The sequence below is a fragment of the Colobus angolensis genome, unplaced genomic scaffold (assembly GCF_000951035.1).
Source record: "Colobus angolensis palliatus isolate OR3802 unplaced genomic scaffold, Cang.pa_1.0 Scaffold23, whole genome shotgun sequence".
In the NCBI taxonomy this organism is placed as follows: domain Eukaryota; kingdom Metazoa; phylum Chordata; class Mammalia; order Primates; family Cercopithecidae; genus Colobus; species Colobus angolensis.
Window position 1 is genome coordinate 17,696,086 of NW_012115488.1, and position 19,503 is coordinate 17,715,588.

Genomic DNA, 19,503 nt, shown 5'->3' on the forward strand with positions numbered 1-19,503 from the left:
CCCAGCTAATTTTTTGTATTTTTAGTAGAGACTGGGTTTCCCCAGGTTGACTAGGCTGGTTTTCAACTCCTGACCTCAGGTGATCCACCTCCCTTGGCCTCCCAAAGTGCTGGGATTACAGGCATGAGCCACCACACCCAACAAGGAGAAACTTTTAATCGCTGTTTCTTCCCTGGGGCTTAGACCAGGCTGGAGCCTAGACCAAGCTGGAGCCCTTGGCTGGGGGAATGGGGGAAGGGAAGACTCTGTGGGCACTTAGCAGGAAATGCTGTCCTGATGGCCACACAGGGCCCTGGCCCCCAAGGCCACCTTGGGCTGGGCGGTGTTGGTGGCTCATTCCTGCCCTCCATGGCCACTGGACATGGCATGCACGTGCAATGGACACTGCCATGCACCCCAGCTGGGAGGGAAGTGGGGCAGGGAGCTGCCGCTCACCCATTTGTCCCACACGTGCACCTGTGGCCATTGGGGTGGGAGTGGAACACCCCCAATATTGTAAAAGACAAGATAGGTGACATTATAGTCCCCTCAGAAAAGAAGGGAAATGCCATAGAAAAGGCTGGGTTGGACCGAGACCAATATTCCTGACCCCAAGAGCAACAAGGGCTCAGTGGTCTGGGGGGCAGAGTTTCCTCTACCTTCAGAAGAAGTCTTAGGACAAGAAGGCTCAGAAATGACAGGGAAATAAATTTTTTTGTCCACATTTTACTCACCATTTCTCATAGTTCCCAGCAGGCCACCAAAATGATGCAGAATTTTTGCTCCTTAGTTCAGCTAAAATCTGGGTTCTTGTCTTACAAAAAGGAAAAATTAGGCACACAGGCACACTGAAGGGTGAGGAGTAGGCAGAAAGAAAGCTCTCAGAAAATAAAGAGGTGGTCTTGCCAACAGGCCTCCACCTCACCGATTGAATACCAGGCCACCACACACAAGCTGAAACGGCAGGCTCCATCACCTGCATAAGGTGTGAATCCCTGGTGGCTCCACCCCATTCTCCCAGTGCACACATGCGGGCCCCCAGTCTGTTGCAGTCGTGCCCAGACAAGGCCCTGTGCACCCTTATCTGCCTCTTGCATCTATCAGTATTGTACAGGATAAGGTGATGACCCTTTTTATAGGACACCAAAGGCACAATCCATGAAACAAAAAATAAACTGGACTTCATTAAAATTAGTTTATTTTTTAATTTTTTTATTATTATTTTTTACTCTGTGAAAGACATTGTCGAGAGAATCAGAAGACAAGACACAGACTGGGAGAAAATATTTGCTGAAGACATATATGATAAAAGACTGTTATTCAAAATATGCAAAGAATGCTAAAACTCAACAGTAAGAAAACATACCCAATTTTTTAAATAGGGGGGATTAAAGACCTGAACAAACACCTCAACAAATAAACACCTCAACAAAGAAAATATACACATGGCAAGTAAGCATATGAAAAGATGTTCCATATTATATGTCATCAAGGAAATGCATATCAAAACAAGTGAGATAACGCTAAAAACCCATTAGAATGTCTATAGTCCAGCACACTAACAACACAAAATTCTGACAAACACGTGGAACAGAAACTCTCATTTACTGCTGGTGGGAACGCAAAATAGTACAGCCACTTGGAAGACAGTTTGAGAGGTTCTTCCGTAAGTCAACATACTCTTAGCATGTAATCCAGTAATTGCCCTCCTTGGTATTTACCCGAACGAATTGAAAATTTATGTCTCCACAAAAATATGCACATGGATGCTGATAGCAGCTTTATTCATAATTGCCAAAACTTGAACACTCAAGATATCTGTCCTTCAGTATGTGAAGGGATATATAAAACTATGGTACATCCAGACAACAGAATATTACTCAGTGCTAAGAAAAAAATGGGCTACCAAGTTACGAAAAACATGAAGGAAACTTAAATGCATATAACTAAGTGAAAGAAGTCAATCTGAAAAGGCTAGCTACATGCCATAGGATTCTAACTGTGACACTTGGAAAGGTAACAACTATGGAGACAGTAAAAGGATCAGTGGTTGCCATAAGTTAGGGGATTGAGGGAAAGAGGAATGAATAGGAGGGACACAGAATTTTTAGGGCAGTGGAAATACTCTGTATGATACTATAATGAAGGATACATGTCATTATACATTTATCCAAACCCACAGAATATACACCAAGAGTGAACTACTGACTTTGGGTGATGATGTGTCAATACAGATTCACCAATTGTAAGCAAATGTAGCACTCCGCTTATGGGGAGGTTATATGTGTGGAGACTAGAGAGTATATGTCTGTACCTTCTTCTCAATTTTGCCATGAACCTAACACTGTTCTAAAAAAATAAAGCCTTTTAGGCTGAGCACAGTGGCTCATGCCTATAATCCCAGCAGTTTGGGAAGCTGAGGCAGGAGGATCGTTTGAGGCCAGGAGTTAAAGCCAGTCTGGGAAATATATGAGAGCCTTTCTCTACAAAAAATTAGCTGGGCATGGTGGTGCATACCTGTAGTCCTGGCTACTTAGGAGGCTGAGGTAGGAGGATCCCTTGAGCCCAGGAGTTCAAGGTTACAGTGAGCCATGATGGCACCACTACACTCCAGCCTGGGCAACAAAGCAAGACTCTGTCTCTTAATAAATAAATAAGCCTTTAAAAATACATTTTTATAAAAAGACAAGCAATAAAAAAAACCCAAAAGCTGGTTTTAAAACTATCAACAAAATTGGCAAACCTCTAGTTAGGCTGAATAAGAATAAAAGATAAACAATTAATAACAGAAAAAAAAAGATCACTATGGAACATACAGACATTTAAAAGTTAAGGTGAAAGAACATATCACCTCAGTAGACAACATTTATGATAAAGCTTCTCTAAAAACCAAGAATAGAAGGTAAATTACAAAGCCTGTTAAAAGGCATCTATTTAAAAAACTTAATGCTAAGATAATAATGAAGAAAGACTAAATGCTTCCACTGTAAGATAAAGGATAAGCCAGGGTATCCACTCTCCACCTTTCCCCCATGTCAACATGGTATAAGTGGTCATACCTAGTGCAGTAAAGCAAGAAAAAAAAGTATACAGATTGCAAAGAGGAAGTAAAGCTGTTTTTACCTGCAGACGTGATCATGTGCATAGAAGAACCTAAGGTACAAATAAAACTTTTCACTAAAGACATGATCATTTATGCAGAAAATCTTAAAGAATCCGGAACAAAACTATTAGACCCAATGAGTCAGTGAGCATCATCAGAGGACACAAGGTCAAAGGACACAAGGTCAAATCCAAAACATGAGCACTTAAAAACTGAAAATAAAAAAAAATTTAAATAGCACAAAAATATAATTTACCAAAGATAAATGTAACAATATATGTTACAAGATTGTATACACTGAAAAACTGCTATATGCTGATGAGAAAAATTAAAATACCTAAATAATGTAGACACATTTTGTGTTCATGGGCTGAAAGTCTCAATATTGTTAAATTGTATTTCCCAAATTGATTATGTAAACAATGCAATCTCAAAATCCCAGCATGTTTTCTAATTTAGAACAAAACATTGCAATTCATTAAGATCCAATTTTTTTTTTTTTTTTTTGAGTTGGAGTCTTGCTGTCTCCCAGGCTGGAGTGCAGTGGCGTGATCTCAGCTCACTGCAACCTCTGCCTCCCGGGTTCAAGCAAGTCTCCTGCCTCATCCTCCCGAGTAGCTGAGATTACATGCGCACACCACTATACCCAGCTAATTTTTGTATTTTTTTAGTAGAGACGGGGTTTCACCATGTTGACCAGGCTGGTCTCGAACCCCTGACCTTGCAACCCGCCTGCCTCGGCCTCCCAAAGTGCTGGGATTACATCATGAACCACCATGCTGGGTCTGGGATCCAATTTTTAAAATATTAAATAAACAGAAAGCCAAAACAAATTTGAAAAAGCAAAATAGGACTCACGACTACCTGATTTTATGGCTTACTATAAACTATAGTAATCACCACAGTGTGGTGTTGGCATAAGGACAGAAATATAAATTAATGGGACAGAATAGAAAGCCCAGAAACAGACTCACACATATATGGATAGCTTATTTTCAATAAAAATCAAATAAGCCAGGCAAGGTGGCATTCATCTGTAGTCCCAGCTACTTGAAAGATTGAGGTGGGAGGATGGCTTGGAGCATGGGTGTTTGAGACCAGCCTGGCAATATGGTGAGACCCTGTCTCAAAATAAATAAATAAATAAATAAATAACTTAGTGGAAAAAAGGATAGCCTTATTAACAAATGGTGCTGAAAAAATTGGATATATAATATTTAAATAATAACAGAACCCACAACTTTTTGTGTTCCACACAATATAGAAAACATCAACTCAAAATGAATCACAGACATACTTAAAAGGTCAAGGCTGCAGTGAGCCATGATTGTGCCACTGCACTCCAACCTGGGAAAGGAGGATCACTCAGCAATAAAAGTAAATGAACTACTGATAGATGCAAAATCACGGATAATTACAAAAGCATCATGCTAAGCAAAAGGCAAACTCAAAGGGCAACATACCATATGATTCCATTTATATGACATTATGGGTAAAATAAAACTATAGGAACAAATCAGTGATTGCCAAGGGCTTGGTATAGGGGAAAGGAGCAAAAGAGAACTTACTTGATAAGATGGAAATACTTTATATCTTAAGTACGCTGATGGTTACAACAACTGCATAATCTGTCAAAACTCATCATGATGTATGCCTAGAGAAGGTGAATTTAACTTGGGTGAACATGACGTAAATTTCTTAATGGGAAAAATATAGCAAGTAACAGCAAGAGAGGGGATATTTTTTGTTTTTGCAATTTTACTTTAAAAACATTGGAAATACAACATATTTCTCTTAGTGTTTTTACAAGTTGTGCTCTTGTGCATTAAAAAAGGTAAGTGTCTCATGATACCATCTAAAAATATGTTTCTTTTCGAAAGATAAGGGAATAGACAACCCAGTCACTGTGGCTTGAGTCTGTAATCCCAGCTACTTGGGAGGCTGAGGGAGCAAGATTGCCTTGATCCCAGGAGTTCGATACCAGTCTGGAGCAATATAGCAAGACTCCACTTCTAATTTTAAAAATAATGAAGAAGAAAGGTAAAGCAATAGACAAATCAAAATGTTTTACATTTTCCTATTTTATATATACCACGTCTCTGCATATCTCTTTGCAAAGTATCGATTATATTTTCTAAGTAGCCATATAGTCACAGAAACCAGTTTTTCATTTAAGCATTAGTGTATTATTTATAACAGTGGAATTAACCTCTGTATTAATTATTCAGGTCAATGAAAGATATATTAAAACCCCATTACTTGGAGCATTTCCCTGCCATTTTAATTCCAAGAGATGAGGCTTACGTTTTTCTATGCTTCTCAGGTACCTCTGGTGATTTTTATCAGTCAAGTTTAAAAACTGGAAGTTAGTAAACAGACTCAAGTAATCCATGAGACAGTAAAGCATACGACAGTTTCCAATACTAATAAATCAGGTTAACAATAGTAAGACAAAAAGTTTGGTAATGCTAGCCATTTGTAGGGGATAGCATTTCTGGGAAGGACACTAAAAAAATGAAAACAATGTAATTGATACAAGGCATTAAGTACTGAGAATATAGCAGTGAACAAAATAAAGTCCCTGCCCTAATGGAACTTATCTTCTAGTGGGGAAGCAGTCAATGGCAAATGAACCAAATATATAAGCAGTGGTAATGCTAGAAGAAAATGCAAGATAAGGGATTTTTTAAAATGATGGGGCAGGGTACTAATTTCAAGACTTGAAATGACATTTGAGCTGAAAGAAACCTGAACTGAGGAAACAAGTTTTGTATAAATCACAAATAAGCATTTTTAATAGATGGACAACAATGCAAAGATCAAGTATTTTCTTTGTATTGAGAGGAGTGACTGAAGTGGAGCAAAAAGAACAGAAATAGCTAAGTAGAAAGTGCCTTAGGCAGAAAGCTGTGAATGCATTTATCAAAGACCCTAGTTTTTAAAACTTTCTCTTTTTTTTTGAGGCAGTCTCACTCTGTCGCCCATGCTGTAGTGGCGTGATCTTGGCTCACTGCAACTTCTGCCTCCTGGGTTCAAGCAATTCTCCTGCCTCAGCCTCCCAAGTAGTGGGGATTACAGGTGCATACCACCATGTCCAGCTGATTTTTGTTTTTAGTAGAGAGAGGGTCTCACCGGGTTAACCAGGCTGGTTTCAGACTCCTGATCTCAAGTGATCTGCCTGCCTCGGCCTCCCGAAGTGCTGGGATTACTGCACCCAGCCTCGTAGTTTTTAAAACTTTTAATGTCATTAGTGTAAAAGGGTTGAGTTTGGTTTTACATATTTTAAAATTACATATTGTTAGCTGTCTAGGTGGAGATGACTTCAGGGTAGTGGTTGAAGCTAAAGATTGTCAGCACTAGAAACAGGAAAAAAAAAAATAATACAGCTGTTGAGAAATAAATCAGAAATTAAGTCTTATGATAACAATGACATTGGATTCCAGAAAGTAAAAAGAAGTGGGTAAGAGGCAACAGCTGATCAAAAAAGAAATTAAAATAATAATAATAATGAAACCACCACACCAGGACTTAATAATTGTCAGCCTGCGGAACACTAGACAAAGATTTGAAAAGTAAACAGAAGGAATAAAAAAAGTAACAAGTAGTGGAAGTTCCATAGCTCATTCTAAATTTGAAATCTAATGAGTATTAGTCTACAATAATGAAATGACAATACATCATTTTTCAGTCACATAAAGTTTTTGTATCACCAACGCAAACAATATCATTAGCTCCTTTAATAGAATCGTTAGGAGTTTTAGACTGTTCATGCCTCGTTTCATATTTAGATCAGGACTCAAATGTGGAGTAGAACATGGAATTAAAATTATTTCATTCATTTGAATGAATTGAGTTTCTACTACAAATTTTGTTTCAAATATAAGTGTAATTTTTTTTACGCCTTAATTTTTTTTTTTTTTTAAGCTGAAGGACAGAGTGGTTAGTGGCCTTTTAGTGTAGAAAATCCAGTGCATGAAGCCCCATTAGAGAATTTGTATAGGTACTTGTCACAACCTTTTAACATATTTTATTAATCCTACTTTCCCCAGTAATCTCATCTTTCATCCTTTTACACCATAGCTAAGATTTCCTATTCCAAGATCTTCCTATCAGAATTCAAGGAATTTCTGTAATGGAGTCAACCTATTAGGTCCTAATTTTTTTTGAGTTAAGAAAATTAGCATGAAGTGTTTCACAAAATCAATTACTAGTTATTGTCAGAAAATATAATCTCAAATTTTCTTCAAAATATCTGTAATTGAATCTTAGAAATTTTACCATATTTTGACACTATCTCAAAATATTTGTTGTTGCATTACTATCTAATTGTGTCCTCTATAACATTCTCCATTCATTACAATTATTGTACAGTGCTAAAATCTAAGTTTCGTCTGCATTTTAAAATTGAGTAATGTGTATTTAATAGAGGCATCTATATTAATGTGCTTTTACATATTAACTCAGAAATATTTTAAAACATTTTTGCAGTTTCCTATGAAGCTGAAAGTCTTTTTTAAAAAATCCCATATTTAAATATTATTGTTCTTCCAAATCCCTATTCCTTTTTAAAGCTGTTGTATTTATAAAGCTATGACAGCTAATTTGGGGTGCAGAGATCATTTTCTAGTTAGAGATAGTAATCGGGTAGAAATACAAATCATGCCATTTATCCCTAGGGCATATTCTTGACAAACTTCAGGAAAATGAATAACCTACTCAACCTTTTCATATTAATTACAAAAATAGAAATTATATATACAATCTACATTACATAAAATTAAAAAGGTTCTCATTAAGGTACTCACTCTGAAAATAAATGAAATTATTTACACTCATTTTCCATAGTCTGAACATTAATTTCTAACATACTCTAAACAAAGAATATCTTTATAAGCAAACAGGCTATTGCTTTTAGTAAGAATCATTTATTATTGTATAAGAGTGGAAGGTTAATTGGTACAGTACTATGCATAATCTCTCACCCTTGAAAAATTAAACATAACTGGATAAAAATAACAAAGCAGAATGAGCATGTGAAAGATAAAAAGTAAGCATATTTTATAGAGAATGTTCTGCTGTATTTATGTACTGTTCTCCATTGTCTTAATTTCTTTTCTACTTACTGATCTCTTACAAAAAATGAACATATTTTGTCATTTGATAAATGTACATACAGTTCTATATTTTTCATTCAACTCAGCTGACTGAAACTTTCAACTAAATGTAGCATTATTTTAAAAATTAGAGCCCATTCCCTTGTCTCAGAAAATGCAACACTGTTCTGTAAAATTTGCACAATAGAATATTATGCAAGTATCTCAGCTACAAAGTAATAAATTAGAAAATGCTAGCCATGATCTTATGACTTAAGCATCATAAATTAGTCAAATGCTAGCTTGTGGAATAAAATAATCATACTAGGCCGGGCGCGTTGGCTCAAGCCTGTAATCCCAGTACTTTGGGAGGCCAAGACAGGCAGATCACTAGGTCAGGAGATCGAGACCATCCTGGCTAACATGGTGAAACCCCGTCTCTACTAAAAAATACAAAAAACTAGCCGGGCGAGGTGGCGGGCGCCTGTAGTCCCAGCTACTCGGGAGGCTGAGGCAGGAGAATGGCGTGAACCTGGGAGGTGGAGCTTGCAGTGAGCTGAGATCCAGCCACTGCACTCCAGCCTGGGCGACAGAGCCAGACTCCGTCTCAAAAAAAAAAAAAATAATAATAATAATCATACTAAATGTAGAGAAAAGTGACAAAAGTTTCAAAAATGTGTGCCAGGACTACATTCATTACTTTTATATTTAAATATAAATCAGATGTTTAAAAAACTGAGCTATTCCCTCCCATGTTATCTCATATACCAGAAAAGAAACAAACCATCATTATTCTTCAGGGTAAGTGTATCAGAAAGATAAATTACTGCAAAACAAAACAAAAAGGAAAAAAACCCACAAGCTTTTATACACATAGACCTAACTGGACAAAGGAAAATTTTAAAAAATAAATCTATGGACAAATATCTGTAGGTTGCTCCCACAGCCAACTAACAGTGACACACAGAGGAATATTATAGAAATTATATCCACATACTTATGTTTGTCAAAGTTAAGATTCAAATTTGTTACATCAAAGCATACATGCTAGAATGTGCCACATGACTTTAAAAAATCCCACTGAATATAAAACAAAATAAAAATCTGTGAATAAATATAAAGCATTCCATAATAATATCTGTAGGAAGCCAAAAGGGGCCAGCAAAAATGTCTATGGCCTAAGTTTCACTTATTCTCATATTCTCCAAAAGATTTAGTTTTGGAGAATATTCATATATTCTCCAAAAGATTTAGTTGTAATGCTACACATTACAAATATTCAACTGCTTACCAAAATACGTTTTCTGGCAGCAAAACATTACTTAAAAAGGGAGTGCGGGGGGTGTTAAGTGCTTGAAGGAGTAAGAATGCAGCAGAAAATTACAGGAGCCCACATATCCTTTTTCTTAAATTTAATTTGTCATATATAAGGTTTTTATATACAATCAGTGTGCATTGTAACAGTTTATATTAAAAGTCAATCAGGTTTATCTAAAATGTTAACCTGGCTGCATAGCACATTTGACATTATTGCCCACATGAAACGGGAAAACAAACAGATTTACAGTAACTTTTGGCCGTTTTGGATTCTGAAAAGTGTTTATACACCTACCCTTTTAAACCAGATGCATCTGAAAAAATGTTTCCAGAGCATGCAGTTTAAGATTTTACATATGATCTCGCCATTTTAAAACTACAAACACAATATTGACTAAAAAAGAAAAAAAAGGGGAAGAAATAACATGTATCTAATAAAATATTCAGTATAAAAAGAGGACTAATGGAATTAAAGTGGCCCCTTTCCCCATTTTTACATTCTAAACGATTCCATCAAGACAAATCATTAAAAAGTGTTATTACACTGATTTTTTTTTTTTTTTTTAATAAGAAGGCCTGAGTTGGTAGGGAAAGGAACAGTCAAAAAAAGCCTGAGAAAGGGAAGGAAGTAAGGAAAGTTCCTTTAATATTTACAATAATTTACAGCCATTTCTTTTTTGTAAAAAGGCATAATAATAGATCACAAACAGGAAATTCCTGGCTATTTTACAGATATAAGTACAGAATTTAAATATTCAAGCTTGTGATGAAAAGCGGCAAGGTGGTCGCAGTGTACAATGTAAACAAGTAGCTTTGGAAATGAACAAAGTCCTTGAGTGTTTTTCTTTATTAAGAAAGAACTCTCTTTCATTCCTTCCTGAAACATGATCACAGGTCAGAGTAAAGTTCATATATAAACATAATTTAAATGGAGGTCAGTCTAAAATCACTGACTTAAAAACAGTTTTATCCAGCCTGTATGGGAGGGCAGTGTTGAGGTCCCTGTAATAGTAAACATTTTCCATTTCTTTAAAAAAGAAACAAACAAACAAAAAGTACTACAACATTTGTAGTACAGTGCAGCATAATCCTTAAATATAAAAATATTTTCTCTTCTGTTGGGATAATAGACCTTGCATCCTGGAAAGAAGTAACAATACTGCTACTGATAGAAGATCTGTTTATATCTTTCAAGTCATGTAAGGCAATTACTGTGTTGGTTTATGATATATGGCTAAAAGTCCAGAAAGATGAAATAGCAGTTTTTGTTATGTTTTCCGACTACTCCAGGTATGCTCCGGTGTACTTTTGTGTTCAATTGAATGTTCAAATGGAGATCTGGAGCCATAAGGAGATCTCTGATCTAGTGGTGACCTAGGGCCACTGCTGGAAGCTCTGTGGTCCATTTGCCAATCTGAGTGATACCTATAATCCCTGGAAGATTTATGGTGCGTATATTCAGAACTTGATCGGTGGTCTGAATGTAACCGATGATCTGAATGAGAACGATGATCAGAATGAGATCTATCTTTTAAATTTCCTTCCAAATTTGACCTGTGATCTCTACTCCTGTGATCATCCAGTTTTCTGTGTTTCTCTCTGTCACCGTAATATCTAATAAAGAAAAATTGAGAATTTTAAATAATGCAAATTAAAATGTTTCCAAATAAAAGATTACTAAAAAACATAAAAATACTTTCAAACATGTTTTTAACTGTATACAAGCTCAGTGTTTCACTATAAAACTTACTAAATTAACTCAAAAATCACTGGAAATATCTCTTTGGAAAAACTATTTGATTCATAAAACTAAAGTGAACCATACAAAGTCCCTAAAATAGCATCTAATTTCACATGGCTATTTTAGATAATTAGCTGCTTTTTATTTTACAAATCATTTATATGACTGCATCTTAATTGTCTGAAAGCTGAAATTAAGACTATTACAACTATCTGAAACATTCCTGAGACCAGAGCCTTTTATCAACCACTAAGCAGGAAAAAGTTTAAAAATGCTAGAAAGCAGTCTACGAAATAATCTGAAGTGGCTCAAGCCTGTAATCCCAGCACTTTGGGAGGCCGAGACGGGCGGATCACGAGGTCAGGAGATCGAGACCATCCTGGCTAACACCGTGAAACCCTGTCTCTACTAAAAAAAATACAAAAAACTAGCCGGGCGTGGTGGCGGGCGCCTGTAGTCTCAGCTACTCAGGAGGCTGAGGCAGGAGAATGGCGTGAATCCGGGAGGCGGAGCTTGCAGTGAGCTGAGATCCGGCCATTGCACTCCAGCCTGGGCGACAGAGCGAGACTCCGTCTCAAAAAAAAAAAAAAAAAGTTTTTCATTGGTTGCTGATGCCTATTACAAGCTTCCTCAAGTTTGACTGTTAGTAAGACTTGACACATGAATCATTAAATTTAATCCACAAACATGTGACAGCTTGACAAAAAATAAATGTGGCAGTTTAATGAGAAGTATTCTCTAAAATGAGTGCCTTTTCCAAACTGACACACACTGAAGATAATGTGTTCCTTTTTTGTTGACCTTACTACAAACAACTATATTGTATAAGCCTGTGAAACATATATTACAAATCTGCATTTTTCTTTTAATTATTTGATGCTTTCTAATAATAAGAGACATTCTACAACTGATGTGTTCATAGTGTTGACAGAGGTTCTCAAAGAAATTATTGTAGTGAACACAACTAAAATACAAAGAATGTCTTCTAATTTGTTTCTTCTATTTACTATAAAAGCATAAATACTATAAATCTGTTTTCAAGTTTACTTTTAGTAATGATCATTAACTACTGACAATACTTCTTTATCAATAAAGGAATAAAAAGTATTCTGTTATTACACTGAGGTTGCTTACTGTTCAAAGGCTTCGAAAAACAACAATAAACGAAAAACCCTCCTGGTTCCAAAAATATTCCAGATTGCTGAGATGAAGTTTAACCTCAACGAGATGTGTTCGCATATATTAATTTTTCCCCTCATGACTTTTTAATAATATGGAATACAAAATTTCCTAAGCCAAACCTGAACCACTATTATATCAAGTTTTTATTTTATCCCATTTATTATATTTTAAAGAGTATTTGAGCCAATATTCTCCAAAACCAACAATGAATCCCACACAATTTATAATTATGCAACTCCCTACATTAACTTTCTTACTACATACTTTGATCTCAATTTTATAATTCAAAAGCCATTTTATAGAGAAATTCAGTTCTTAAAATATATGAATTTTTAATTATATACAACATCTTTATTTCACAAGATTTGTTTTGACTGCATGAAGACTGAATTAGTTGATAGGTTAAATACAGGAACATCATGATAAGGAGAAAGACATGCATAAGTAAAATTTCTAAAGTGACTGCCAAGTTTACCTGCTGTCTTGCTTGTAGTGATCCCAATCACGATGGTCTTTACCATTACTAAAAGAAGAATAGGGTCTTTTCCTGGATTCACTTTTTTTGTAAGAATCTCCCTGATGTCGGTCTTTATGATGATCATGGTACTGAGTTAAGTGTCTATCAGAGGAATAACTGTCCCTGCTGCTATCATCGTGATTTGTATTCTCTTTTAATCTTTCCACATCTGTTAGATAAGTACAACTTTTATTAATGACCTTAAAAATAACATGTGGCAAAAAAAACTTAAGTTGATAGATAACAAAAGCTCGTTTCAACCCTTGCCAAAACAAAATTGGTTCCCAAATATAAGCAGTTAAAGCATTTATAAATGGTGTATAAAAGCAGTACTAAGGATTAATTTAAAAAGGTCACTGGATTCTGAAATGTAACAAAAACTAAAAAATATGGGACCCATTCCTTTCTCAGACTATACTTTAGTGGCTCTCATACAGAAAGAATGCATTACTATTCCAAATTACATTAAAAAGAATATTTGTTCATTTTAACAGTTAGTCTACAATTTCTAGAAACTGGGAAAAGGATGATTAAAAGGATAATCAACTAAAAAGAACTATAGCTTAAGAGAATACATTTTATATAATAATGTAGGTATGTATCAGAATTACTGTATCTTCTTAATATAAAGGTACTTGTAAATAAAAACAAGGTAAGAACCTTTTTTATCATTTGGTTTATTTAAAACAAATATTTAAAAAAAAATTTTTTTTTTTAATTTATTTTCCCAATCAGTAAGGCTTACATACCTGGATTTCTAATCACATGAGGATTCAAGTTGCTGTTTTGATCACTGTTTTGCTAAAATAAATGCACACATGTGTAAGAATCTTTAGGTGACTTCACAAACTTACAAAAAAGGATAATTCTTAGAAAATACTGATACTGAAGTCTTCACACAAGATATTAGAATGTTTATGTGTGTACATATATGTATATATATGTGTGTGTATATATACATGTATGACATTTATAGATATCCGTTTTTAAAGTATGAACTACTTGTCCCATGACTTAAAGATATTTTTTCACTTTGAAATAAACTGACTTAACAGAAAAGTTGCAAAAATACTGAGTTTTCACATACCCTTCATCTAGCTTCTCCTAATGTTAGTATCTTATATAAACGTAGTATAAAGATCAAAACCAAATAATTAACATTGGTATAACACTATCAACTGAAGAACAGACCTCATTCAGATTTCACATTTTTCCACTAATGTTCTTTTATCTGCTCGGGGATTCAATTTGGAAGCCCATATTACACTGAGTTGTCATGTCTTCCTCTGGGGCAGCTCCCTAGTTCCTTAGTCTACTGCATGCTGTTAATACTTCTGAAGAGTAGCAGATAGTTATTTTATAGAATATCCCTCAAGTAGGGCTTGTCTGATATTTTCACATAACACTTACATATTTTTGGCAAGAATTCCACATAAGTGATGTGCCTTTCTCAGTATCAGAGGGTTCATCATGCTGATATGTCTTAACCACTGGTGACACTAACCTTGATCACTTGTTTAAGGTGGGTCAGGCAAGTTTCTCTATAAAGTTATTATTTTCCCTTTATAATTAATAAACATTTCAGAGGAGATCTGTCAATATCCTGTTTTCTTGCCCATTAACTTTACTTCCCTTCTGTGAATCTTGCCTGCAACAATTATTACTGTGGTGTTCAATGGTGATTTTTAAAATTTACCTTATTCATTCTGTATTTATTAATCAAATTGCTTTGTAAAAAGAATGTCTCATGGTTTTAATTATATAAATTAAGGGAAAAAATATGATGGCAAGTTTACCTGAGATTCCTGCCGTTTTTTAATAGCATGCTTATATAATTTATGTAATTTTCTTGCATCAAATTCAGTGAACTTAGATACAAAAATCCATAGGTTTCTAAAAGAATTTAAAAAAAGGCAAATTACATTAGTCTGGTGGAAAATAATTAGTTTTTTTCATGGAACTACTTCCCTCCAAACAGAAACACATACACACATACACAGCCCTCTATGGAACAAACTCTTAAGGATATTAATTCTATGTATTTTTTCAAAACTTCATATATGAATAAGACTCCAGTGAAACTAAACATTGTCTTTTACTTCTCTTCCAGATCACTTCATTTTATAGTCTTTAGACTGAAAAGCAGTAAACAATCCTAATTTGAAATGCACCAAAGATATAAATTAAATCAGGAAGTGATTCAGCTTCATACTGTGATCCTGATTATGCATATAAGGGGCAGGTATGTTAATAATTGGAGTGGAATTACCATCAGATAATATGGATTATGCTTGTAAAGAACTGTCTTAAATAATGCATTAAAAAGTAACTGTCATTTAATAATAGTAATGTAATGGCCCCAAGAGTTAACACGATCAAACACCATAAATGAGGTACAGCTTGGTATCTCTTCCCATTCCAAGGGAGGCATCAGTAATTAATCAGCAACTGTGGTGATTATTTCATAATGCATGTGTATATCAAATCATCAAACTGTATACCTTAAATATATAAGAACTGTAATTGTTAAATATACCTCCAAAAAGAAAAGGAATGTTAAGTTCTAAGGGAGGGTAGTAGTCCCTAGAAGATTCAAAAGTACACTAGAGGTAAAATATTTACCTTGAAATATATTTTTAAAATGAACTTAAGAGAATATATTGAATGGTACCTTACTGAACTGAAATCCACAGAAGGGGGAAAATTCATCTAGCCTTTATATAAATTCACAGACTATCTCGAACGTATCTACATTCTAAGGTTAACTCATAAGGGTAAAAGGTAGGAATTTAATAAAGTACCTTTTTGTTCCTAAGTAAATTCCTTGTAAAAATATATTTTCCGGCCGGGCGCGGTGGCTCACGCCTGTAATCCCAGCACTTTGGGAGGCCGAGGCGGGCGGATCACGAGGTCAGGAGATCGAGGCCAACCTGGCGAACACTGTGAAACCCCGTCTCTACTAAAAATACAAAAAAATAAGCCGGGCGTGGTGGCAGGCACCTGTGGTCCCAGCTACTCGGGAGGCTGAGGCAGGAGAATGGCATGAACCTGGGAGGCGGAGCTTGCAGTGAGCGGAGATCGCACCACTGCACTCCAGCCTGAGCAACAGAGCGAGACTCCGTCTCAAAAAAAAAAAAAAAATTAAAAAATTAAAAAATAAATTAAAAATATATATATATATACACACACACATACATATACATATTTTCTCCAAAAAAATCTAGTCAAGAACCAGATTCTGGTCTTATTTATATTATCCAAATGACTGTCTGATCTTGAACAAAACACCAGAGCTGAGGCAAGCATCAGCACTTACACAAACCTAAGAATTAGTGCCTGTTTTAGAGTTCAGGTCCTAGTGTTTCCTCTGTTATTCTCCAGTTCCAGCCCTAAAATGCTTTTCAACTGAATCCATTTTTTTCCTTCTGTAAAATGTTTGTTTAATTAGTTAAATTTCCTTCTGTAAAATGGAATAGTAAATATCTGTTCATATTTCCTACAAGTAATACTATTAAAAGGATCAGCTAGAATGAGGCATATTTGATAGACAAATAAAATACAAATATACATTCTATTTTGGCCATCACTTTATTAGTGATCTTTAAATAAAAACTAGTGTTGCATTTCAGTTCTTTTTAAGAAATCTGGTCAAAAAATATATTGAAAAAAATTGTAAGCAAAAAACAAAAAGATCATTACGGTAACTACTGTAACACTTGCTTAATGCCAACCATTCTGTAATCTTTAGATTTCTATCTTCTTTCATTCTGTACAATTCCCCAGATGGGGAAGGAAAGAGGGAAATATCCCATAAAGCAAAACAGCTGTGACTTCTGCCTCCTTAGTTCAAGCGATTCTCTTGCCTCAGCCTCCCGAGTAGCTGGGTCTACGGGCACGTGCCACCATGCCCAGCTAATTTTTTTTTTTTTTTTGTATTTTTAGTAGAGAGGGGGTTTCACCATCTTAGTCAGGATGGTCTCCATCTCCTGACCTCGTGATCTGCCCGCCTTGGCCTCCCAAAGTGCTGGGATTACAGGCATGAGCCACTGCGCCTGGCCCACAATAACTGTTGTTGAGGGGATGGGGTCAGCCAATGATAGGTCTCAATATAAGGTACTTTTTTTTCTTATTTCTGCATTAAAAAAAAATTCTCCCCAGCACTTTGGGAGGCCAAGGCAGGCAGACTGCTTGAGGTCAGGAGTTCAACACCAGCCTGGCCAACATGGTGAAACCCGTCTCTACAAAAAATACAAGAATTAGCCGGGCCTGGCAGCCTGGACCTGTAGTCCCACACTACCAGGGAGACTGAGGTGGAAGGATAGCTTGAGCCCAGGAGGCAGAGGATGCAGTGAGCCGATATCCGCCACTGCACTCCAACCTGGGCAACAGAGTGAGATTCCATCTCAAAAAAATGAATAAATAAAAATACAATTTCTCCAAGACAGCAAAAGCTATTTTGCTTCATGGGGTATTTCTGTCTTTCCTTCCCCATCTCCCTCTTAAGGGAATTTGGTTTAACCAGACACAGAGGCAGCAGGAATGAACAATAAGGCATACGAAATCAAAGTAATTGAGAACCAAACGGGAAAACCAAAAAGGTAATCTGCCCAACTGAATGAAGAAAAGTGAGGTGAGAGCATAGCCTTAGGATGTAAAGTGACAGAACACAATGAAAAAGTTAAGTCTCCTGGCTATTAAGTCTCTCTTCTTCCAAAGGTTCCTCACTCCTTCCTAATAACAAACAGAATTTGAAATGGTACCTATTTGTATTAGTCACTGTGTAATTTTTTTATTTTACTTAAAATTTTATTTCAAATTCTTTAATTCTTTGCTCATTTTTAAATTTACTTTCAACCAAATTCACTGTGTAATTTCAATAAGATATTCCTTATTTCTCATCTAGAATGCAGAAAAAGTAGATATTCTAACTCTTTGAACCTCAAACATCTAAGCCCTAATTATAAGGATTCAAATATTGGTGTGTAAGATACAACTAAATATTTTCATTCAGTGAAATGATGACCCATTCTTGAAAAAATGATAACCCATTCTTGGCAAAAATGATAACCCATTCTTGGCAAATGATAACCCATTCTTGGCAAAAATGATAACCCATTCTTGGCAAATGATAACCCATTCTTGGCAAAAATGATAACCCATTCTTTGCAAAAGGTATTATTTAAATGAGAAGCTGCCAGGCTTTCAAATTTTGTATTTCCGGTTAAATGTAAAAGATAGAAGCCAAGCATTTTTACACTAAAAAAAGTAAAGAAGAAATTAAATATAATCCTTTAGATTAGCTAAATTTAGCTTTAAGAATAATGCACTACATTACCTTTATTTTCCTAATTTTTGCATTTTATATTGCTTGAGGATGTTAATTTTTACAACTTTATACATGTATCCAGGATGTAAATTGCTAAATTCATGCAACAATAAACTTTGTGGGAACATCAATCTCAAAAGATATTACCGATAATAATTTGGTAAATTGCAAAGACTTTTTCAAATAAAATGCAATCTGAATTTTAATGAAACAGCTGTCATTTAATGAAACCTTGTCAAACAAGGCAGAGATGCCACTTGTTACATACCATGATACCTAAGTAACCACTCATAAATAAAAAAACTTCAACGTTAAAGGGAGAAAAATTAAAACAATCATCTGCAGGTTACCTCTTTAAAAATTATCTTGTTCCCTAAACTTCAGAATCAGGAAAGAAAACAGAAAAACAAAACACAGTTACATAATACAAATTTAACACTTCCTGAAAAGTGTATCACTTACTTTCTCCATTGCTTAATTTGTTCAGGATTTGTATACTCTTTTAGACATTCTGTGATATGGTCTCCAATTTTTATTAAACATTGTCTAGTATGTTCTAGTTGTTCTCTTTCTGAAAGGCCTTTCTCAGGCCTATCAAGTTGTTTCAAAGCTGCTTTAACAGGCCTCATTCTTTCTTTACACTTTAAAATGAGAAAACAAGAATATAAACACATGTATTAAAAACCTAAAGTCAACAAGATCTACCTCCTTCAATCTTTACATGAATATTATATTATAACACTGCTTGATAGCAAAATAAGCAATTAAATCTCACTTCACGAATCTTATACATCACGGTTCTTTCCCCTTTAGATTTTTTTCAAGAAACTAAGCCTTTCTGTTATCATTTAAAATTAGTATTTGAGTAAGTAAAAGTTTTGGATTTGACTTAGCTTCTACATAAGTGGTTATTTTTTATACTGTAGCACACTATTATAAGGAGTCTTAAATATAGAATATTAAAAGAGAGACAGTAAAAATATTTCAGAGTATAACTTCATATACCCTACTATCCACTAAATACAGGGTAAAATGATTTTAGCAAAACTATTAAAATCAATATAGCTGAATATATAAACTGTCTATTCTTTCAAACTTTTGCAACAACAGAAGGTGGCAATAATGACTTGCTCTTCATATTTTGGGTGGTTGGGGAATACAGGGTCAAACAGAAGGTGGCAATAATGACTTGCTCTTCATATTTTGGGTGGTTGGGGATTACAGGGTCAAAGGGTAACTTTTTCC

The 19,503-nt window shown here is 35.2% G+C and overlaps 1 protein-coding gene across 1 annotated transcript in view; it reads right to left on the reverse strand.

The window, feature by feature from the left end:
- Nucleotides 1–9,572: 9,572 nt before the first annotated feature.
- Nucleotides 9,573–19,503, reverse strand: part of CHD1 (chromodomain helicase DNA binding protein 1) — a 73,340-nt gene continuing 63,409 nt past the window's right edge. Inside the window, 5 exon segments of the mRNA XM_011944302.1 lie at nt 9,573–11,106; nt 12,891–13,101; nt 13,682–13,733; nt 14,729–14,825; nt 18,721–18,899. Coding sequence (XP_011799692.1) covers nt 10,761–11,106; nt 12,891–13,101; nt 13,682–13,733; nt 14,729–14,825; nt 18,721–18,899 — 885 coding nt within the window. The 3' untranslated portion in view covers nt 9,573–10,760.